Raw genomic sequence first — 24,100 nt, 5'->3', positions numbered from 1 at the left:
TGTTCATGAGTCTGACTTGGTTTTCGGACACCATTTCCAGGGATCGAACAGGACCAACCCTACTTAGCTTCAGCAGCAAACCAAAAGTGCGATACAGGGTGCTATGTTGCTAGAATAAGTGTGCTAAAACGTGCAACTGGAGAAAAGGCCAGGTTAACAATCAAAGATAGGGAAAATTGCAAGAAAGAGGGAGATGTTTTATTTATTTGCGTTATCAAAAAATGTTTAACTGAAAACACTTTTTTGCATCCATTTACAATTTATTGCTCTCGCGTTAAAAATGTTTTCCTTGCAATATTTTGTTTTGCTTTCAATATCATTATTTTTGTTTGCAACAATAACAATTTTCTTCTCGACTTCAGTTTTGCTTGATACTAATGGCACAAAAGTAACTCACTCACTAGAGGATTGCACCATATAATGACACTACTACTCTATTAAAGGTGTTTAAAGCGGCAATCCTTAATTTAAACATGAAATAAGTGCGATCCCTACCACAGTTTCGCAAAAAAATGTAAGGCCTGGGGCTGGAGAAATGCAACAGCTCTCAAATCCATAGACTACGCTATGGCTGCAAGAACTGACCATCTATGATTTCAATATTATAGTTTAAAGCATGTTTTTAGGTTATATATGGTTTGTTTACATTTACTTTGTTTACAAACATTGGAGTAAATGTGGAGTTTTCTGACATGAGAATGCAAATTAGATTCACTATCACATGTGGAATTGCAAATTGCAAACAATCACCTGTAAAAAAAATAATTGAATTTGCAGTTTCAAATATTTCACATTAAATTCTCACTATCACATGTGGAATTACAAGTTCACGTGAAAAACAATCACATGTAAAAGTTTTTACATGAATCTACCAATTAAAATGTTTACAGGTGAGAGGTTTTCACGTGGGAAAATGTTCTATTGTTTTATTCACCATTATTTTGCGCGTAAAGGCTCTACAAACCAGTTTTTTTTTCCTAACCCTAAATTATACAAGGTCAGAGCATTTTAAATATACCAATAGATGCTGAAAATGAGACATATGTGTGTATTTACATGGCTCATTAAATGATCATTAAATGATCCCTAATTTTCTGAACCGTTCTCTACTTACAGTACCTTCTCAAAGTATTCAGACCTCTTGACTTTTTCCACATTGTGTTAAGTTTCAGCCTTATTCTAAATGCAAAAAAAAAAAGAATCCTCAGCAATAACACAATAACCCATAATGACAAAGCAAAAACAGTTAAAAAACATTTTTTTGCACATTTATAAAATATAAAAAGAAGAAATACCTTATTTACATAAGTAATCAGACCCTTTGCTATGAGACTCGAAATTGAGCTCAGGTGCATCCTGTTTCTGTTTCAGGTGCATCCTTGAGATGTTTCTACAACTTGATTTTAGTCCACCTGTGGTAAATTCAACTGATTGGACATGATTTGGAAAGGCACACACCTGTCTATATACAGTCCCACAGTTGACAGTGCATGTCAGAGCAAAAACCAAGCCATGAGGTTGAAGGAATTGTCTGTAGAGCTCAGAGACAGGATTGTGTCGAGGCACAGATCTGGGGAAGGGTACAAAAAAATGTCTGCAGCATTGAAGGTACCCAAGAACACAGTGGCCTCCATTATCCTTAAATGGAAGAAGTTTGGAAACACCAAGACTCTTCCTAGAGCTGGCCGCACGGCCAAACTGAGCAATCGGGGGAGAAGGGCCTTGGTCAAGGAGGTGAACAAGAACGCGATGTTCACTCTGACAGAGCTCTAGAGTTTTTCTGTGGAGATGGGAGAATCTTCCATAAGGACAACCATCTCTACAGCACTCCACCAATCAGGCCTTTATGGTAGAGTGGCCAGATGGTAGCCACTCCTCATTAAAAGGCACATGACAGCCCGCTTGGAGTTTGCCAAAAGGCACCTAAAGACAGCCAGACCAAGATAAACAAGATTCTCTGGTCTGATGAAACCAAGATTGAACTCTTTGGCCTGAATGCCAAGCATCACATCTGGAGGAAACCTGGCCTACGGTGAAGCATGGGGGTGGCAGCATGCTGTGGGGATATTTTTCAGCGGCAGTGTCTCGGAGACTAGTCAGGATCGAGGCAAAGATGAACAGAGCAAAGTACAGAGAGATCCTTGATGAAAACCTGCTCCAGAGAGCTCAGGACCTCAGAGCCTAAGCACATATTCAAGACAATACAGGAGGGTCTTCGGGACAAGTCTCTGAATGTCCCTGAGTGGCCCAGCCAGAGCCCGGACTTGAACCCGATCTCTGGAGAGGCCTGAAAATAGCTGTGCAGTGACTCTCCCCATCCAACCTGACAGGGCTTGAGAGGATCTGCAGAGAAGAATGGGAGAATCTCCCCAAATACAGGTGTGCCAAGTTTGTAGCGTCATACCCAAGAATAATTGATGCTGTAATCGCTGCAAAAGGTGCTTCAACAAAGTACTAAGTAAAGGGTCTGAATACTTATGTAAATTTGCATTTTTTTTTTTTTTGCATTGTCATTATGGGATATTGTGTGTAGACTGATGAGGGGAAAAAACAATGTAATCAATTTTAGAACAAGGCTGTAACTTGTAACAAAATGTAACAAAATGTGGAAAAAGTCAAGGGCTCTGAATACTTTCCGAAGGCACTGTATATTCTAGTGAGTCTGTTGAGAAAATTCAAATTAAAAGGTACACCTAATTTAAAGGGGTAATGTACTGAAAACCCTATTCATTGAAAACTCCACAAGAAAATATGATGGCTAGCAAGTGGGAAGGTTTTCAGCAGTCAAATTACATTTATTCTGAGTGTGCAAGGGAACCACACCTTCAAAGCCCTTTACGCACCTGCATAAGGTAAGTCTGAATAGGAACTACTGAGAAGTGTGTAGGAAAGGCGTGCGTAGGAAATATACGCCTTTCCTACGTCTGAATCGGGCCCATATTGAATTGTGTTAGGAGATGTATCTACTTCTTGGATATTTGCATCTGAGCCACTGGCTTAATCCTATTCTTTAACTTTTGTTTTTGGTTGAGTTAGAGAAGTGAATCCAACATACAATTTGTCGACAAGTTTATAGGCTATTTATAGTATTTCAAAAGTGACATTGAATTGTGTTTGGTTGTCAACACAACCAAATATCAACATTTGAAGGAGATGTGTCTTCTGCTTTTAGTCTGGCTTTAATTCCAGTTTGTGGAATAAGTGGAGATCTCTTAACAATCATTCTCGCAATAGAACATTGGTGATAGTCAGTGACAAATATCATAGTTCCGCAGGGCTAGGCTTGGTTAAAACCCTGGATGGGAGACCAAAGGGTAGCTATAGATACATTATCCAGTAGGAGGTGCTGCCCAGCCTATAGTTATTTTTTTTATCGTGGATATAAGGTTGAAGATCTGATGTTTTCTTAAAGGTACAAGTTCAACATATTTGATACAAGGTTTGTCTATGTTGAAATTTGGTTACCAGGATGACATAATCCCGTGTTTGAAATATCACCCTCAAAACAACATTTTACGTTCATTACTTTTTTCAAATCGAATGCATTTTCCACATAAATTCCATGTCGCTATACGTTGACATATTATGTTGAAACAACAGTGAGTCATTCAGTTTGTGCCCAGTTTGTAGGCTTTTGCTCAGTGGGCTAATGCTGCCTGCTCAGGTCTAGCTGGTATCTGTGCCAGTGGTCAGGTTCCCCAGTGTAGCAAATAACTCTTCCATCTCTTTCTGCAGGAGAACATTCCGAGTCTCAGCATCTTGCCTTGCGCGTTCTGAGTTCCCCAGTTGGATCTCCAACATGAATAACCTCTTCTTCTCCTGACCTAGATCCTCTTCTAAACGACCAGACTGGAGACGAAGATCTGAACACGAATCCTCTAACCTGAGAACATCAAGAGAGAGAGGTTTGAGAGTACAGCAGACACACACGCGTGGATGTGCACACATGCATGTATGTGCACACACTCACATATACACAAACACCACAACATAACATTGCCATATCAACAAGAACCCAAGCTAGTTCTTACTTGTGTATGCGTATCTCATAGCTGATCCTCTGTCTCCTCAGCTCCTCCTTCAACTCCGTCACCAGGCTGAACAGACCCTCATTGACCCCTGACCTCTGACCTGTGATGTCATCCCCAGGGTCACCCTCATTCCAGTCAGCGCTGCTCACACACAGCTCTAGAGGAGAGCTACTGTCCCCAGGTATCGAGGGCCCTGCCACAGACTGCCCTGACCCTAAACCAGAAATCAGTGTCCCGTGCTCACTTCCTGTAGATTCAGCCAATGGGATCTCACAAGAGGTCCAGGGGGAGGGGCTGCCAATGGGCAAGCTCAGACTGCAGGGAGTGACATTAACATTGTCATAGGTCGAGAGCCTGTTGGAATGGGGGGAGTTTCTGACAGATTGGGAGGGCTTTATATTGGGACAGGAGGAGACTATAGTAGAACAGGAGGAGTCTATATGTAAAGGAGATGAGTCTTTTAGCATGCTTCTTTGGGAGTCTTTTAGTGACAAAGAGGACTCAGTATATGAGTCTAGCAGAGAATCTATATGTGTCTCTTTCAGGCAAAGCGAGGACTCTTTGAGTCGTTCGCCAGTCGAAGCGGTCCGTCGGTGACTCCGGAAGGACGTCAGGCCATTCATCAGCCAGTGGCCTCCGGTGACTGTCGACACATCAACTGCTGACCCCCCCAACTTCCCCCTTACCCCCCCTGACCCGGACCTACCCTTCAAAGAGGACCTCCATGAAGACTGGCTTTTGGACTGTTTACTGGGGCCGAGGTCTGCGCCACTACCACCCGAGAGTTTTATTCCGCTCTTTCCTTCACTCTTTCTCTCCGTCTTTTCTTCTGTTCTTCCACCATTCATTCCCTCAGAATCTCCCTCTGTTCTTTCCTTGGGGGTTGATCCAGGGCGGTCAGTGTCAAGAGAGGACACTGCGGAGGTCGGGAGAGGTTGAAGTGGTTCTTGACTTGGGGTGTTAGGGGTCTGTTCCAGGGATGTATAGTCCTTGGAGGGGTTGGGGGGCAGGATGTCCTCCTGTGAGAGCCATTCCACCCTGCAGCGCTGAATCGGGGGGACCCGGGGATAGGGAGTTGGAGAAGGGGCAGATTGGTCCTCCCTGTGAGTCTCTGCCTGCCCCTGGTACAGACGAGAGTGTTCACTGATCAGTACAGTCATCAGGTGCTGCACCTGGGAACTACCTGCAGGATGCAATAAAAAGCTAATCGTTAGTTAGAGGATTGTATGTACCCCTTTTCCAGTGTGGGATTCTAGCTTGAAATATATATTTGATCATGTTTCCATACTAGAACTTATTGATTACTTTACATGTATAAGGAATGTACAGTGGGGCAAAAAAAGTATTTAGTCAGTCACCAATTGTGCAAGTTCTCCCACTTAAAAAGATGAGAGAGGCCTGTAATTTTCATCATAGGTACACTTCAACTATGACAGACAAAATGAGAAAAAAAATCCAGAAAATCACACTGTAGGATTTTTAATGAATTTATTTGCAAATTATGGTGGAAAATAAGTATTTGGTCAATTGGTATTTTGGCCCATTCCTCCATGCAGATCTCCTCTAGAGCAGTGATGTTTTGGGGATGTTGCTGGGCAACACGGACTTTCAACTCCCTCCAAAGATTTCCTATGGGGTTGAGATCTGGAGACTGGCTAGGCCACTCCAGGACCTTGAAATGCTTCTTACGAAGCCACTCCTTCGTTGCCCGGGCGGTGTTTTTGGGATCATTGTCATGCTGAAAGACCCAGCCACGTTTCATCTTCAATGCCCTTGCTGATGGAAGGAGGTTTTCACTCAAAATCTCACGATACATGGCCCCATTAATTCTTTCCTTTACACGGATCAGTCATCCTGGTCCCTTTGCAGAAAAACAGCCCCAAAGCATGATGTTCCACCCCCATGCTTCACAGTAGGTATGGTGTTCTTTGGATGCAACTCAGCATTCTTTGTCCTCCAAACATGATGAGTTGAGTTTTTAACAAAAAGTTATATTTTGGTTTCATCTGACCATATGACATTCTCCCAATCTTCTTCTGGATCATCCAAATGCTCTCTAGCAAACTTCAGACGGGCCTGGACATGTACTGGTTTAAGCAGGGGGACACGTCTGGCAATGCAGGATTTGAGTCCTTGGCGGCGTAGTGTGTTACTGATGGTAGGCTTTGTTACTTTGGTCCCAGCTCTCTGCAGGTCATTCACTAGGTCCCCCCGTGTGGTTCTGGGATTTTTGCTCACCGTTCTTGTGATCATTTTGACCCCACGGGGTGAGATCTTGCGTGGAGACCCAGATTGAGGGAGATTATCAGTGGTCTTGTATGTCTTCCATTTCCTAATAATTGCTCCCACAGTTCATTTCTTCAAACCAAGCTGCTTACCTATTGCAGATTCAGTCTTCCCAGCCTGGTGCAGGTCTACAATTTTGTTTCTGGTGCCCTTTGACAGCTCTTTGGTCTTGGGCATAGTGGAGTTTGGAGTGTGACTGAGGTTGTGGACAGGTGTCTTTTATACTGATAACAAGTTCAAACAGTTGCCATTAATACATGTAACGAGTGGAGGACAGAGGAGCCTTTTAAAGAAGAAGTTACAGGTCTGTGAGAGCCAGAAATCTTGCTTGTTTGTAGGTGACCAAATACTTATTTTCCACCATAATTTGCAAATAAATTCATTAAAAATCCTACAATGTGTTTTTCTGATTTTTTTCCCCTCATTTTGTCTGTCATAGTTGAAGTGTACCTATGATGAAAATTACAGGCCTCTCTCATTTTTTTAAGTGAGAGAACTTGCACAATTGGTGGCTGACTAAATACTTTTTTGCCCCACTGTATATGTTGGGGTCAATGGAGGTGGGATAAGATCTAGGTGTATGGAAAGTAACTGAGTGAGGAGGGCGGAGTGCAGAAAGTTTACATTCTGTCAAAACATGATATTGTTCAATCTCATGGCTCCTAAGGAGGGAGGCAAAGGGTTTCAGTCACTGATCAATTAGGACAGCCGTGGATTAGGGAGGAGCAAGGAATTCGGCCCGAGGTCAGGTCAGATGAAGTGAGAAGGAATAGTCCTATCCCACATGCATATATTTCCATGCCCACGAAGGTTCTAGCATGAGGCAGGGCCATGACTACACCATTGAGAGGAACCAGTTAAGTTCCTGACTAGCAACAAAGTATTTATTGGCTGTCGAGATGTGCAAGGAGTTGAATATTCCTAGTAGCAGGGTATAAATATATGTGCTTGTGTAAACAAGCACATATAGCTGTTTGACGCAGTGAATGAATAAACTTGGTTTCAGCTTTTCCTAGTTGTCCGTTTGAGTTTTTACTCAGTTTGTTCAGAACCTAACACCAGACAATGAAAATGCTTACTCCAGCCTAATCCCACAGATTATAGCAAAAAAGTAGCAGTGCTGCTGTTTAGCTGAGAAATACATGAAATATATTGGCTTTAAACACTTTAAACAATGCCTCCTTCTCACTGATATTGTAAAATAAAAGTTTAAACTTGAGCAAATCCCCTCTATGTAAAATGTTATGGTTAGTTTGCTCATGGCACGTGTCATCACAGAGAAACATGTGCTGGTATCTACCCTCCATCATGATTTGTGGGTCTTCCATCTTGGGTCGGAAGATGTTGGGCCCGAAGACAGTGGCCAGGTTCTGAACACTCATCTTGTTTTGACTTGAGTGGGACTGGACCTCATCTAGGAATCTATAGTGCACACACACACATGCACACATGCAAGCACACACGCATATATGCATGCACATGTAAAGGCTGGTAAGAATTAAACCGAGGAGAAATATAAATAGCCCCCCGAAGCAACATTTTTATTTCCTCCAAGATTGTCTGAAAATCTCAACTCTCGTATGTTCAGTTGGATTCATACTGAGACAGATACAGTATGAGAAGTGGTGGTGAGTCATGCTGTTGCCACAGTCTGTGTGATCTGCCTCGTTCTACTGTCTCAGCGGCCTGTTGATGCCATTAAACATCTATTTCAAGTGTTAACACTTTAACTGGCACACCAAGAAGAAAAAATCTGCAAAATGATTGTTCTGCAAAATATGTGTATTTATATAAATGAATCATTTGTGTTTACATTACTTAAACTTTGATAGATAACACAGGGCAAACATCTCAACCAGTAGGTTGAGCTGCCCAATTAGAGTAAACTGTATTGGAATTTGCATATTACTTTTTAAATAATATATATATATTATTTTTTACATTATGTCTGCTTAATTGACTTATAATGGAAGATAAGCTTAGTTATATGAAATGTTAATGTTAATAAAATATGCTACATTTGTGTGTCAAAATCTGAAAATTCAAATGCATGTAAATGTATGCATTTACAGTTTAATGACATGTACGGAATGATATTATGAAGCATATTGAAGATAACAGGCAGACAGTAAATAATGATATGGATTTTTTTATGTATTATATTTGCACAGACAAAAAAAATCCCATAAAAATATGTCTTTATTGCCCATTATCACTAGCTTTGACTTAATAGCATTCCTTTAATGGGCAACTCAACCATCTAGTAGAGCATATTTTTACCTGCAGACGTATCTGAGGAGGTTGTAGTTGACCTGAGGAAGACTCTTCAACTGCCTGCCCAGCTCAAGGATCCCCTTCAAAAAGACAAAGTCCCAATATCATTATTCATTAGGATTTTAATGAGAGCATTACTACTTTGAAAAGGGGCACATGTGCGCGCACACACACACACACCTCCTCCTGGTCCTTGGCCAGGAGCTGAACGGTGGAGAGGAATTCTGTGTATTTGTTGAAAGGCACCACAGGCTCTGGCAGCTCCCTGAGGTACAGCTTCAGCAGGGACGCCACCGTGTGGACATCTGTGTTACTGTTAAACATAAGAATTATGACAGATTTACAATAGAGCTCATCTACCTGTTTGTGTTGTGTTTTTAATTTTCTTTTGAACCTTTATTTAACTAGGCAAGTCAGTTAAGGACAAATTCTTATTTACAATGACTGCCTACCCCAGCCAAACCCTAACCCGGACGACACTGGGCCAATTGTGCGCAGCTCTTTGGGACCCCCAATCATGGCCAGTTGTGATACAGCCTGGAATTGAACCAGGATCTGTAGTGACGCCGCTAGCACTGAGATCCAGTGCCTTGGACCCCTGCGCCGCTCGGGAGCCCCCCAATAAGTTGTGTTTTACGTTGTGTTATGCTGTGTTACCTGTGAAGGAAAAGTTGATGTAAAGGGAAAGTACTACCTGCCAAACAGTGGTTTCTCCCCGCAGTTAAAGGCGTCCTGCAGCTCTCGTACGTGATTGGTCTGTCCAGGCATTCTGAACAGCCCCTCCTCCGTTAGGCCGTGCTGGTGTATAAAACACACACACTGCTGCACCAGCAGAGGCACCAGAGGCTTGCTGCTGCTGCCACACCCACTCTCACACTGCATTGTCTCCTCTAAATGCTGCCCAAAAATACCTAGAGCAATGACACCCAGATTCCAAGAACACACACACACACACAATCAACTTGCTCTTACAGGACTTTACATGTTTGTGTGTGTGTGTGTGTGTGTGTGTGTGTGTGTGTGTGTGTGTGTGTGTGTGTGTGTGCGTGCGTGCGTGTGTCTGTGTGTGTATTTGTGTTTGAGTATGTGTATGAGCATGTGTGTGTTTGTGTGTGCATGTGTGTGTTACCTCCTCCTAGCGGGGCCCATATAGCTCTTCGAATGGCTCTGACCCATTCCTCCATGTCACTCTGAGACTTAGCCATCAACAGGAAAGACTCGCTCAGACCTGAACGATCCTTCTCTCCACTGCCTCCTGCAAAACACACACACACACACACACACACACACACACACACACACACACACACACACACACCCTGTGTGAGCAACTGATATGACGCCAACAGTGTACATTTCAACACTTACTCTTCAGTCTCTGAGGGAATTTAAAAACAATGCATGAACCACTAGCATCAAGTATGGCAGGTGGAAATTGATTAATTGATTTTGGTTGCTTAGTACATTGTCATTGGTAACTATATGCAGAGTGCACTGTTGATGTCTTCATGAGCACTGTGCTTGTCTTTAGCACTGATGCCATCTACATAGTACGTTGTCATTGGTATTGTCATTTTCATCATGCAATGCTCTGTGCTTATGTGCCATACAAAGAGCCTTTAACAGTGGTGCCAATCTTTGTATTTTTCTGAGTAGACCACTAGATGTTGGTGGTGCAACTATGCCAGTGACACTGTGAACCATCAGATCCTCCCCTCCACCCTCTCAGGGATGGGTGTCTCAGGCTCTGCACACTCTTGGATTGCATCCTACCTGGCAGGCCGCGCCTACCAGGTGACGTGGAGAGGACCTGTGTCTGCACCACATACTCTCTCTACTGGTGTCCCCCAGGGCTCGGTTCTTAGGCCTCTTCTCTCTATACATCAAGTCACTCGGCTCCGTCATATCCTCACATGGTGTCTCCAATCATTGCTATGCGGATGACACTCAACTACTTTTCTCCTTCCCCCCTTCTGACACCCAGGTGGTGACATGCATCTCTGCATGCCTGGCAGATATCTCAACTTGGATGTCAGCCCACCACCTCAAGCTCAACCTCGACAAGACGGAACTGCTCTTCCTCCTGGGGAAGGCCTGCCACTTAAAGACCTCTCCACAGTGTCGCCCTCCCAGAGTGCAAATAACCTTGGCGTGACCCTGGACAAAACCCTGTCGTTCTCTGCAAACATCAAAGCAGTGACTCGCTCCTGCAGGTTCATGCTCTACAACATCCGTAGAGTACGACACTACCTCACACAGGAAGCGGCGCAGGTCCTAATCCAGGCACTTGTTCTCTCCCGTATGGACTACTGCAAGTCGCTGTTAGCTGGGCTTCCCGCTTGTGTCATCAGACCTCTGCAACCTATCCAGAACGCTGCAGCCCGCCTGGTTTTCAACCTTTCCAAGTCCCAATGGCTTCCAGTAGCAGCTTGCATCCACAAGACCATGGTGCATACCTACGGAACAGCAAGAGGAACTGTCCCTCCCTACCTTCAGGCTATGGTCAAACCCTATACCCCAACCCGAGCATTCTGTTCTCTGCCACCCAATCTCCTCTTCACCACGACCCCCCCCCCCCCCCCCCCCCCAAAAAAAAAAACAACCAGCACTAGCTCTGACTACTGAAAAATTTACTTTCTATACTGTGATATGGGGTTGTCCCACCTAGCTATCTTAAGATGAATGCACTAACTGTAAGTCGCTCTGGATAAGAGTGTCTGCTAAATTACAAAAATATAAGATGTTCTGCTCCTAATATCCATCTATTATTATTATTATATATATTTTTATTTAACTAGGCAAGTCAGTTAAGAACAAATTCTTATTTTCAATGATGGCCTACCCCTGTCTCCCCTAACCCGGGACAATTGGGACAATTGTGTGCCGCCCTATGGAACTCCCAATCATGGCCTGTTGTGATACAGCCCGGAATCGAACCAGGGTTTGCAGCGAAGCCTCTAGCACTGAGATGCAGTGCCTTAGACCGCTGCACCACTCGGGAGCCCCTAGATACTACAGGGCATGGTCAGTCCTGTCTGTCTATATGTATGGTGTCAAATGGATCTCTGGAGTCGGGCACGTGCGAGATGGAGCTGTCGAGCTAGATCAGACATAATTGAGCATGCAAACACTGAGTCGAGAGCGCAGAGGATGGGTTCCACAAGCATAAAGGCCAGTCGAGAGCGCAGAATGTGGTCGAGCGAGCAGAGGACGGGTCCCACGAGCGGGCAGGCAGCAGGGGTCACGCAAATTAAAGTTGAGTTGCACTTGCAAGTGTCACTTTGAGTGATCAGAACATTATTGCAACACGCAAAATGTGAATTCTAGAACAGAGATTTTTGTTTTGTTTTGCAGATACTTGCTAAGCGTCAAGACTCAGAAGTTACGGCGTTCTCACAAATACATTGCATCCCCACATGGATTTCACAATCTCACACCAAACAATATCGCAACTGCAATCGTTCACTTAAATTCGAGGTAATGAACAGAGCCTGTAGCATTCTACTGAAACGCAATTCATCAGGTTTCTGGACCGATCACAGCTTGATCGATCTCGATTCGGATTTTGAAGTAATGAAGTAGCCTATGAGTCGCCAGAAAACACTAACATCCGGTTTTCAGGGGTACAGTATTTTCAACCAATGTTCCGTTTCCCCTGAAAAACGGGTTAGTGGTGAAGTAGCATTAGGGACAATGGCCGACGGTAAAAATGTAAGCTCTATAGTTTTTCATAGAGAAACTAGCTAACCAACCAACTTGCTCAAATCAAATGTGATTGGTCACATACACATGGTTAGCAGATGATATTGCGAGTGTAGCGAAATGCTTGTGCTTCTAAAATCAAATAAAATTTTATTAGTCACATGCGCCAAATACAACAGTGCACTGAATACAACATGCTTACTTACAAGCCGCTAACCAACAACGCAGTTTTAAAAAATACTGAAAAGAATAAGAGATTAAAGTAACAAGTAATTAAAGAGCAGCAGTAAAATAACAATATCGAGTTCTAGTTCCTAGTTCTAGTTCCAGTTCTAGTACCTAGTTCTAGTTCTAGTTGCTAGTTCTAGTTCCGGCAGTGACGCAATATGTAATCTAACAATTCCACAACATTTACCTAATACACACAAATCTAATCTAATCACGGTATCACAGTTCCAGTGGGTGAGAAGTTTACATACACTAAGTTGACTGTGACTTTAAACAGCTTGGAAAATTCCAGAAAATGATGGCTTTAGAAACTTCTGATAGGCTAGTTGACATCATTTGAATCAATTGGAGGTGTACATGTGGATGTATTTCAAGGCCTACCTTCATACTCACCCCTCTTTGATTGACATCATGGAAAAATCAAAAGAAATCAGCCAACAACTCAGAAGAAAAATTGTAGACCTCCACAAGTCTGGTTCATCCTTGGGATCAATTCAACGTTCATCTGCACAAACAATAGTACGCAAGTATAAACACCATGGGACCACGCAGCCATCATACCACTGAGGAAGGAAACCCGTTCTGTCTCCTAGAGATGAACGTACTTTGGTGCCAAAAGTGCAAATCAATCCCAGAACAACAGCAAAGAACCCTGTGAAGATGCTGGAGGAAAAAGGTACAAACGTTTTTATATCCACAGTAAAACGAGTCCTATATCGACATAACCTGAAAGGCCGCTCAGCAAGGAAGAAGCCACTGCTCCAAAACCACCATAAAAAAGTTACACTACGGTTTGCAACTGCACATGGGGTCAAAGATCGTACTTTTTGGAGAAATGTCCTCTGGTCTGATGAACCAAAAATAGAACTGTTTGGCCATAATGACCAGCGTTATGTTTGGAGGAAAAAGGGGGAGGCTTGCAAGCCGAAGAACACCATCCCAACCGTGAAACACAGGGGTGGCAGCATCATCTTGTGGTGGTGCTTTGCTGCAGGAGGGACTGGCACACTTCACATTATAGATCGCATCATGAGTGAGGAAAATTATGTGGATATATTGAAGCAACATCTCAAGACATCAGTCAAGAAGTTAAAGCTTGGTCGCAAATGGGTCTTCCAAATGGACAATGACCCCAAGCATACTTCCAAAGTTGTGGCAAAATGGCTGAAGCACAACAAAGTCAAGGTATTGGAGTGGCCATCACAAAGCCCTGACCTCAATCCAATAGAACATTTGTGGGCAGAACTGAAAAGGCGTGTGCGAGCAAGGAGGTCTACAGACCTGACACAGTTACAGCAGCTATGTCAGGAGGAATGGGTCAAAATTCACCTAACTTATTGTGGGAAGCTTGTGGAAGGCTACCCAGATGCGTTTGACCCAGGTTAAACAATTTAAAGGCAATGCTACCAAATACTAATTGAGTGTATGTCAACTTCTGACCCACTGGGAATGTGACGAAAGAAATAAAAGCTGAAATAAATCACTCGCTGCTATTATCCTGAGACAGGGAATTGTTACTAGGATTACATACATGTCAGGAATTGTGAAAAACTGAGTTTAAACTTATTTGGCTGAGGTGTATGTAAACTTCCGACTTCATCTGTAGCTACCAAGACTATCTGCTTTGACCCATTTTGCACTCACTTTTTTGACTCATCACATACGCTGCTGCTACTGTCTATTTTCTGTCACTTTATTCCTAGTTTTATGTACATACTGTATCTACCTCGATTACCTCATACTCCTGCACATCGACTCAGTACTGATAGCCTGTGTATATAGCCAAGTTGTCATTACTCATGTATTTATTGTTGCTTTTATTATGTGTTTTACTTTTCTACAGTTTCTTTATTTTCTTTCTCTCTGCATTGTTGGGAAGGGCCTGTAAGTAAACATTTCACTGTTAATTTACTCCTGCTGTTTACGAAGCATGTGATGAATACAATTTGATTTGAACCAGGAAGTGCATCATCAGAGGGAGGGCTTAGATGTCTCCATGGTTTCTTACCTGGACCAATCTCAAACAGGTGGCGACCAGCTTCATCCTGATTGGCCGACAGCTCACTGACCTGACTGCCCTGGAGAATGATGCATCCCTGAGAGAGTGTGAGAGAGAAAGAGAGAGTGTGAGAGAGGGAGAGAGTGTGAGAGAGAGAGAGAGAGAGACAGAAACAGAGAGAGACAGAAACAGAGAGAGACAGAAACAGAGAGAGACAGAAACAGAGAGACAAAGAAAGGCGAGAACACAGTATTAAAAGGTAGAGCATTGTGTGGTTTGCTATAATCAAACAGAAACATTACTTAACTCTCTGTTTGAAATCACTTAGAGCACAGGGAAGGAAGACGTGCTGTGCACGAAAAACATTACAAAAATGTTACGAAACATTATAGACTCCATCGTCTCCTTTAGTCTTGATATATTTCGAGTGGCTTGAAAGTGTCCTGAATATGTGCATTAAACTAGAGTGTAGTATACCTGAGGTTTAGTCTCATCCTGGTCCTTATAGAAGTACAGTGCTTCAGTGTGGAGAACGAACCACCGCAGCTGCCAGTTCCTCATGATGCTCCTCTGTCTCTTCAGCCAGCCGGCCTTCAACGTCATCTCCTGGCCTAGAGGAGAACTGCAGCGGCCCAGCACCATGCTCTTAGAGCGGGCTGGGGAGTTATAGATGGGGGAGGGGAGAGAAACATGAACACAAACACATATAACCTATATACATACAAATGCACGCAACACACGCACACACACCCTCCTTAATCATTCTCCACTGAGTTCCCTATGAGAACAGTCTGATTCCAGTGTCTAAGCCGTGCATAATGATTTATTCATTATCAACTGGACCAGTCTATTATCAGGGATGGACAACCCTCAGCTGCTGGAGCCCTGCTCTAACACACCTGGATCCTAGTTCATTCTCCACAGAGATTAACACACACATAACCTATGCATGTACAAAGGCACACGCAGCTAGAGCATCCCTAACCCCTATTCACTGTGTCACGCCCTGGTCTAAGTTTTTTTTGTTTTTCTTCATGTATTGGGTCAGGCCAGGGTGTGGCATGGGGTTTTTGTATTGTGGTGTGTTTTGTCTGGGGGTTTTGGTGTGTATGTATTGGGATTGTAGCTAGTGGGGTTATCTAGCAAAGTCTATGGCTGTCTGGAGTGGTTCTCAATCAGAGGCAGGTGTTTATCGTTGTCTCTGATTGGGAACCATATTTAGGCAGCCATATTCTTTGAGTTTGTCGTGGGTGATTGTCCTTAGTGTCTTGATGTCCTTATTCTGTGTTAGTTTACACTAGTATAGGCTGTTTTGGTTTTCGTTACGTTTATTATTTTGTAGTGTTTGTATTTAGATTTGTTTGTTCGTTCGCCGTTTGTTGAATAAACATGGATCGCAATCTACACGCTGCATTTTGGTCCGACTCTCCTTCTCACCTTGAAAACCGTTACACACTGAGGTCCCTATAATATGAGAGCAGGCTGATCCCAGAGTCTGAGCCGCACATGCTGATTTATCCATTACTACCTGGACCAGTCTATCAGTAATCGAAAACCATCCTGGAGAGCTACTGGCTGTCCAGGCTTTTGCTCTAGCCCTGCTCTAACACACCTGATACAGCCAATGGGGCAGATGATTATAGGAATCAAGTATGTTGAAATAAGGTTGAAACAAAACCCTCCAATCGAGTAGATATAAATGCTGTAGAGGTCCTATGTGTCTCTCTCCAACAGCTCAGAACAACCATAACAGACTGATAAAAAGAGAAATGACACATCAGACACTGGTGTATCGGATAAACCTCTATGTCAGGCTGAGAGAGAGAGTGAGAGGAGAATCAATTATATTTTTCTTGTTAATTGCACCCCTTGTTTCTGCTGAGGACAGCTCAGGGCTGAGCTCTGTCTCCCTCTCTCCACCTCTCCCTTATATTTTGCAGAGTCATGATCGCAATGGATTACGTGTACTGCGCAACACATTCGGTTGGTAAAATAACCACTGATCACCATCTTCTCAAGTAAAAACCTTCTTCAAATGCGAGTGGATGAACGACAAGTGCAAGAGTTAAGTGGTGGTACACCATACAATCTAGTCTCAGTCTTGTGATTCGCTGCCTCCACATCCATGTCCATCCAGTCATGCATGAAGGTATGTCACGCTGTGGGCAGGTCTGCCTGCCTGTAGGCCTGGAGCCGTCTACTGCGTCAGTGATTAGTACCATTAGTACCGTGTGAGAGAAACTATGTTTATCACTCAGCTGTCGTGATGGACACTTTTAGCCCCTACAGTAGTAGTAAGCAGTGAAATACAGCAGAAGTAAGTCCGACATGTCACACAGCCACAACGACAATTCATCACTGGGAATAAATACAACATTGTAATATGTACAGTACACTATGATCAGCTCCGTCTTCTATTGAAATATATCCTGAGATAAGAGGGCCAAGCAACCAAATATTTCATTAAGCTATAACTCCCTAGTGTGGAATTGTACACTGTAAGATGCATATGTATGCATATCCGTAACCAGGGCTCTAAAGTGCGACCATTTTGTTTCCTAGATATTTTGCTATGCAACCTGGAAAGAAAATCACCTAGATAATAACTGTTGTAATGATAGGCTTCACTGTACAGTTGTTTCTGAAAAAGTGAGTGCTGATTCATTCAATTCAAAGGCAACATGTAAATAATATTAAAGGACCAGCGCAGTCATAAACTTGATTTAACTGTGTTTCATACCTGCAGTGCCTTCGGAAAGTATTCAGACCCCTTGAATTTTTTCACATTTTGTTACGTTACAGCCTTATTCTAAAATGGATTAAATACATACAAATCCTCATCAATCTACACACAAGACCTCATAGTGATAAAATTAAAACATACTTTTAGAAATTTTAGCAAATGTATACATTTTTTTACTTATTTACTTAAGTATTACTTAAGTATTTTATTTATTTATTTCACCTTTATTTAACCAGGTAGACCAGTTGAGAACAAGTTCTCATTTACAATTGCGACCTGGCCAAGATAAAGCAAAGCAGTTCGACACACACTGACACAGAGGTACACATGGAGTAAAACAAACATACAGTCAATAATACAGTAGAAAACTAAGTCTATATACAATGTGAGCAAGTGAGGTGAGATAAGGGAGGTAAAGGCAAAAAAAGGCCATGGTGGCGAAGTAAATACAATATAGCAAGTAAAACATTGGAATGGTAGATTTGCAGTGGAAGAAATGTGCAAAGTAGAGATAGAAATATATAAATAAATACAGTAGGGAAAGAGGTAGTTGTTTGGGCTAAATTATAGATGGGCTATGTACAGGTGCAGTAATCTGTGAGCTGCTCTGACAGCTGGTGCTTAAAGCTAGTGAGGGAGATAAGTGTTTCCAGTTTCAGAGATTTTTGTAGTTCGTTCCAGTCATTGGCAACAGAGAACTGGAAGGAGAGGCGGCCAAAGGAGGAATTCGTTTTGGGGGTGACCAAAAATATATACATGCTGGAGCGCGTGCTACAGGTGGGTGCTGCTATGACCAGCGAGCTGAGATAAGGGGGGACTTTACCTAGCAGGGTCTTGTAGATGACCTGGAGCCAGTATGTTTGGTGATGAGTATTCAGACCCCTTGCTATGAGACTCGAAATTGAGCTCAGGTGCATCCTGTTTACAATGATCATCCTTAAGATGTTTCTACAACTTGATTGAAGTCCACCTGTGGTAAATTCAATTGATTGGACTTGATTTGGAAAGGCACACACCTATCTATATAAGGTCCCACAGTTGATAGTGCATGTCAGAGCAAAAACCAAGCCATGAGGTTGAATGAACTGTCCATAGAGCTCAGAGACAGGATTGTGTCGAGGTACAGATCTGGGGAGGGGTAAAAGTGAAAGGGTAATATTGTCACCCATCAGACTATTCTTGATTTAATCTTGTCTTTACATAATTATTTAGGTTTTTCTGTAGTTTTTTAAAACTATTTTCTACATTGTAGAATAATAGTGAAGACATAAAAACGATGAAATAAGACATGGAATCATGTAGTAACCAAAAAAAGTGTTAAACAAATCTAAATAGATTTTAGATTCTTCAAAGTAGCCACCCTTTGCCCAGAGCTTCCAATAGCCTACAGTTAATCTCTTCCCGCAACCTGTTGAGGCTGGCAATTAAAGAGAATGCAAGAGGCTGAATTAAAGAGGTTCCATAACTGCTGTATTTGAAGCACCACTCCTTTCAGTCCAGTTTCACAAGGGCATTCATTACACGTTCTGTTTAAAGGGTGAATTGGCTCTGGAAGCCAAAACAGCCAAATACTCCATCTAAACGTCAATCGATTCTCCATTGTGGTATTGTTCTAGAAACATCAATCACTCTACTTTCATATCACGTCAAAATAATTTCACAAATGTAAAATACACACTTGTTGTACACTGTTTTAACTGGTTTTAACACAGTTGCAGCTGACAACACATTTTTGGAGTCAGTCTTTTATTTACACACAGGTGTTGGGAGACACATATAGCTAATTAGCACAGGTAGTCCACTCTGTCTTCTGTCTGTTTTCTGCAAACAAGCGATGTACCATGGAAATATGGCCGTGTGTATCAATTGAACCTTTTTTAAAATTATTTCTTGCTGATATGTTTCCAAAACCGTACTGCAAACGATACGTGTTAATGTTTAGACCGAGCATTGCAGCTCTTAATAAAACTCCCCCATACAGAAGACGCCTTTGTCCAATGACTCGTATGTGTAATGGAATGGAACTGAGAATCAGAATCAAGGGCTACAATATCCCCTTATTTTCAATCAGTTCAATGATTTATTTTTCAAGGTCTGAGGCACTTTGATCAGTCATATTCTTCAAGCCCAAGAAACAAACACTTAGCTTCCTAGTACATATGGAAATTAAAAAAGGTTTATAAAACACTTTTTGGAGGGTTACTGTTAAAATGATTTATATTTACAAATAGACAATGATGAATGGAGCATTGGCCCCCAGAGCTCGTGGGCCCCACGCCTTGCGGAGGCTGTAGGGGTGTCCGGTTCGCCAGACCCCTCCCAGACAGTCTAGCAAAATTCTTTCTTGAGAAATTGCTCTTTGCTAAGAAGCTATTTTGGTTTCTTTTTTAGTATTGTAATTGAAAGCAATCACAGTAAGGTACTTAAATGTTAAATAGCAATTATTTGATATTGAGATAAAAATGGCTGCATTGGACCTTTAAAGAATGCATCCGTGATTTGTAAACTGAACAAAAATATAAATGCAACATGCAACAATTTCAAAGATTTTACTGAGTTACAGTTCATAGAAGGAAATCAGTCAATTTAAATAAATAAATTAGGCCCTAATCTATGGATTCCACGACTGGGCATGGGCACAGCCATGGACCCACCCACTTAAGAAACAGGTCCTCTCACTGGGGAGCCAGGCCCAGCCAATCAAAATTACTTTTCCCCCACAAAAGGGCTTCATTACAGACAGAAATAATCCTGAGCACCTCCCTCCCCACACTCATATGATCTCGCAGGTGAAGAAGCTGTGGAGATGTGGAGGTCATGAGATGGCGTGGTTACACGTGGTATGCGGTTGTGAGGCCGGTTGGATGGACTGCCAAATTCTCTGAAAAAACGTTAGAGGCGGCTTATGGTAGAGACATGAACATTCAATTCTATGGCAAAAGCTCTGTTGGACATAATTTTTTGCAACTTTCTGAGAGGTAACACATGGGATTGCCTGTGTCTACCACTTTGTGTAGCCAGTTAGTTATGCTGAAACAATCATTTCTTAAGGCTTTCCCATGAAACTTTCTAAATTAAATGTTAACTGCAAAGTAGGCTTACCTCGTAGAACGATATGATATCACGATCATTTGTAACAATAAGGTGGTCTTTTGTTTTGCAAGTTTGGGGTGGCAGGATAGCCTAGTGGTTAGAGCGTTGGACTAGTAACCGGAAGGTTGCAAGGTCAAACCCCTGACCTGACAAGGTACAAATCTGTTGTTCTAAACAGGCAGTTAACCTACTGTTCCTAGGACGTCATTGAATTTGTTCTTAACTTACTTGCCTAATTTGGATAAACTGAAAGTATTGATCTTAGAAATATTTTTCACATATAAACTTTATATGTCTGAACTCAAAATCAAATAGGCTTCACAAAAATAACATGGTCGCTGTGGTAGATCGTCTTCGACGATTGTCTTCGCAAGGTATTCAGACCCCTTGACTTTTTCCACATTTTGTAATGTTACAGCCTTATTATAAATTGTATTCAATTGTTTTCCCCCCCTCATCAATCTACACCAAATACCCAATAATGACAAAGCACCTTTGGCAGTGATTACAGCATCAAGTATTCTTGGGTATGACGCTACCAAGCTCGGCACACCTGTATATGAGGAATTTCTCCCATTCTTCTCTGCAGATGCTCTCAAGCTCTGTCAGGTTGTATGGGGAGCATTGCTGCACAGCTATTTTCAGGTGTCTCCAGATATGTTCGTTTGGGTTCAAGTCCAGGCTCTGGCTGGGCCACTCAAGGACATTCAGAGACTTGTCCCGAAGCCACTCCTGCGTTGTCTTGGCTGTGTGCTTAGGGTCGTTGTCCTGTTGGAAGGTGAACCGTCGCCCCCAGTCTGAGGTCCATAGAGGAACTTTGCTCCGTTCATCTTTCCCTCAATCCTGACTAGTCTTCCAATCCATGCCACTGAAAAACATCCCCACAGCATGATGCTGCCACCACCATGCTAAACTGTAGAGATGGTGCCAGGTTTCCTCCAGGCGTGATGATTGGCATTCAGGCCAAAGAATTTCAACCTTGGCTTCATCAGACCAGAGAATTTTGTTTATCTTGGTCTGAGAGTCTTTAGGTGCCTTTTAGGAAACTCCAAGCGGGCTGTCATGTGCCTTTTTCTGAAGAGTGGCTAAAAACCTGTTTTGCTTTGTCATTATGGAGTTTTGTGTGTAGATTGATGACAATTGTTTTTCATCAATTTTAGAGTAAGGCTTTAACGTAACAAAATGTGGAAAAGGTCAAGGGTTCTGAATACTTGATCAATTGTGATCAATTGTTATCAATTCCATAAACTTCACTGAGTCTAGCAGAGACTGGAAAAGAGAGAACAGCTCTCATCAGATAGTGGCTTTATCACATGCAAGGAGATGCAATAATCATATCCTCCAAATACAGAAGTAAACTATCACACAGCCAAAACACTAAGAGATAAAGTGTGCTGCATACATTATGGAGACACAGTTGCTATAACAGTTGCAGAGAGCGTGAGACAGCAAGACCGGCATACTGCTGAGATGCTGCAGAGAGAAAGAGAGGATGAGAGGATGAAAGATTGTTCTTACCCCTGCGTGTCTGTCTGTTTTTAGGGCTAAGCATGGTTGTCATTGCAGCGCTAGTCCCATGTCTGGATCCCTCCAGTCACACGCACACTGCTCTCTCCTCTCACTCTGCTGCCTCACCCTGTTTCTTATTCCCTGAGGCACCACCCTTTCTCTATCTCTCTTCTTCACTGCCACTCAATCTCCTTCCGGGCAAGCACCCTCCGGGCTCTCTTTCCACCCTCCCTCTCTTTCTCTGTCTCCTTTCCAATTACACTCTCTCTCCCTTCCCCTTTCTCTCTCCCCTTCTCTCTCTGTCTCACTAGCCCAGTGTACTTACAGCCCTGCCCAATGAGAGAGAGAGAGAGATAAAGAGAGAGAGAAAGAGAGAGAGAGAGAGAGAGAGAGAGAGAGAGAGAGAGAGAGAGAGAGAGAGAGATAAAGAGAGAGAGAGAGAGAGAGAGAGAGAGAGAGAGAGAAAGAGAGAGAGATGTATATGTTTAGAGGGATTTAGATGTTTTGCGAGGGGTAGACATCTCCTGCACATGCTCAGTTCTAATATTACTCCTGCTGCATTATTCAGACAGACACAGAAGGGTGCACACACACTCAAGCACATGCACAAACACACATAATCACAGTTTGCCATAGTCCACTTCATGTTACTAGCCAGGTATGTAAAACTATTCTACTCTTGTTTTCAGGTAAACCATTCACTAGCCTTCTGCACCCAGAAAAGACTACAAATGCTGTCCGTATCATTTTAGAACAGCAAATTCTGTGGACACCAAACACTCTAGAGCTGTGTTTCGAAATATTAATACTAACTGCACTAACCGTACTATTTGTGATGTAAATTGAGTATGTAGTATGCGTATTGGTTATTGTATGGATAGAGTTAGTATGCCAAGAGTTCTAGGATGTCGTACTAAATTCGCCAAAATACGAAGTATACCAGCTCTGGACACTCTGTGCTTTTAGGGCCAATAATACAATTCTTCAGAAAATGGGCGTGGCTTCACAACATTTTCAGATTTCAAGAAAATGGCAGAAAATATGCAGCTGAAGACGAGAGCGGATACAATTTCTTTGCTTTAAGTAATTATGACAAATGTTAAGAACATTTTCAGCAATGTAAATAAAGTAATGACTTTTTCAAATCAGTTAGGTTGGCTGACAATTTGTTAGCTACGTTATCCTCGTAGCATATCATTACAGCAGTACGTACTGGTATGTTAGCTAGCTACCTAACGTTAGTTGGCTACTAATACATTGAACTGCCAGTATATTAATTATATGTCATTCTTACCTTAGCTAAGTGGTATAGTTGTTGTGCGTTCTCAATGGTCATTGTTAAGTCGCTCTGGCCTTCTACTCCGATTTCAGAGCACTTGTGTCTGAGTGTGCCAGAGCGCAGAATAACTGACGAATTTACAAACGCTCAACATCCATTGAATATACGTCGGCAAATAGGGTAATTAAAAATAGTTGCCAGCAGCACAGTTACAGTCACCAACGCTCCAAATAACATAAAAACAGCCTAACCAGCTCTGCTAGGGGGAATAAAATACATATACTCATTAGTATGTAGTATACAGTATGTTAGTATGGGTATTCAAACATAGCTCAGGTGTTGTTAGAACATTGAGCTGGTCATTACCTGAGTCTCGTCTCTGTCTGTCCATGGGTAGAGTCTTGGAAAGGTTAATCACAGACACTACTCCATCTGTCTACTGCTCGGTACCACTATCTGGAATGCTGAACCGGACACACAAACATTCAGAGTCAACACACACACAGTGAGAGAGTCTGAGAAAAACTACAACAGAAAGTCAACAACTATCTCACACCATGACCCTCACTCCAACTTACAAGATGTATTCAACAGCCTGAATGCTCAGTCGGTCAGTCATATAATTGATAATTGTGAGAGGCATTCAGATGATAATGATAGCACTAATGCTCTATACCCAGAGTTGACACCAGCACAACAGAGCAGTGATAGTCTGGAGCTATAGAAGGCTATGCTCAGGACTGATGATGCTACTAAATAGAAGACACTATTACCTGCCACGTCATCTCAGACAGAGAGAGAGAGACGCCTTTCAGTCCTCAATAGCTCACTGTGGAGATAGGAGACACACACATACACACACACACACACACACACACACAGACCTACATACACATAGGCATCCACACACACAGAAAGAAACACACAGCTCGGAGACAGTGGTACGAAATGCAGAC

At 42.6% G+C, this 24,100-nt stretch overlaps 1 protein-coding gene across 3 annotated transcripts; it reads right to left on the bottom strand.

Annotated features, from left to right (window-relative positions):
* Positions 1–2,490: 2,490 nt before the first annotated feature.
* Positions 2,491–24,100, bottom strand: LOC139409215 (rho GTPase-activating protein 22-like). 3 transcript variants are annotated; one of them, XM_071154070.1, is made up of 11 exons: positions 23,918–24,100; positions 23,511–23,608; positions 14,998–15,176; positions 14,530–14,617; positions 9,721–9,846; positions 9,286–9,502; positions 8,772–8,904; positions 8,598–8,671; positions 7,618–7,739; positions 4,032–5,214; positions 2,491–3,883 (listed from the first exon to the last, which is right to left on the bottom strand). In XM_071154070.1, the coding sequence occupies exons 2-11, from the start codon at positions 23,533–23,535 to the stop codon at positions 3,667–3,669; spliced, it is 2,364 nt and encodes a 787-aa protein (XP_071010171.1). In that variant the 5' UTR covers positions 23,536–23,608; positions 23,918–24,100; the 3' UTR covers positions 2,491–3,666. The 3 variants fall into 3 exon arrangements, with proteins under 3 accessions (XP_071010171.1, XP_071010179.1, XP_071010161.1); XM_071154078.1 differs by lacking the exon at positions 23,918–24,100 and adding an exon at positions 23,723–23,884; XM_071154060.1 differs by lacking the exons at positions 23,511–23,608; positions 23,918–24,100 and adding an exon at positions 21,875–22,001.

This window comes from Oncorhynchus clarkii, chromosome 1, assembly GCF_045791955.1.
Source record: "Oncorhynchus clarkii lewisi isolate Uvic-CL-2024 chromosome 1, UVic_Ocla_1.0, whole genome shotgun sequence".
Classification (NCBI taxonomy): Eukaryota; Metazoa; Chordata; class Actinopteri; order Salmoniformes; family Salmonidae; genus Oncorhynchus; species Oncorhynchus clarkii.
The sequence above is the reverse complement of the archived record's forward strand: the minus strand, read 5'-3'. Positions and strand labels throughout refer to the sequence as shown.

What these genes read in the sequence shown, in the direction of transcription:
- LOC139409215 (XM_071154060.1), bottom strand. Translation starts at nt 21,917, where the DNA reads ATGACAACCATGCTTAGCCCTAAAAACAGACAGACACGCAGGG. An exon ending in TGGCCAAGGACCAGGAGGAG is followed by an intron (nt 8,672 to 8,771) that starts GTGTGTGTGTGT and finishes GTCTTTTTGAAG; the next exon opens with GGGATCCTTGAGCTGGGCAG. An exon ending in CCCACAAATCATGATGGAGG is followed by an intron (nt 5,215 to 7,617) that starts GTAGATACCAGC and finishes TGCATCCTGCAG; the next exon opens with GTAGTTCCCAGGTGCAGCAC.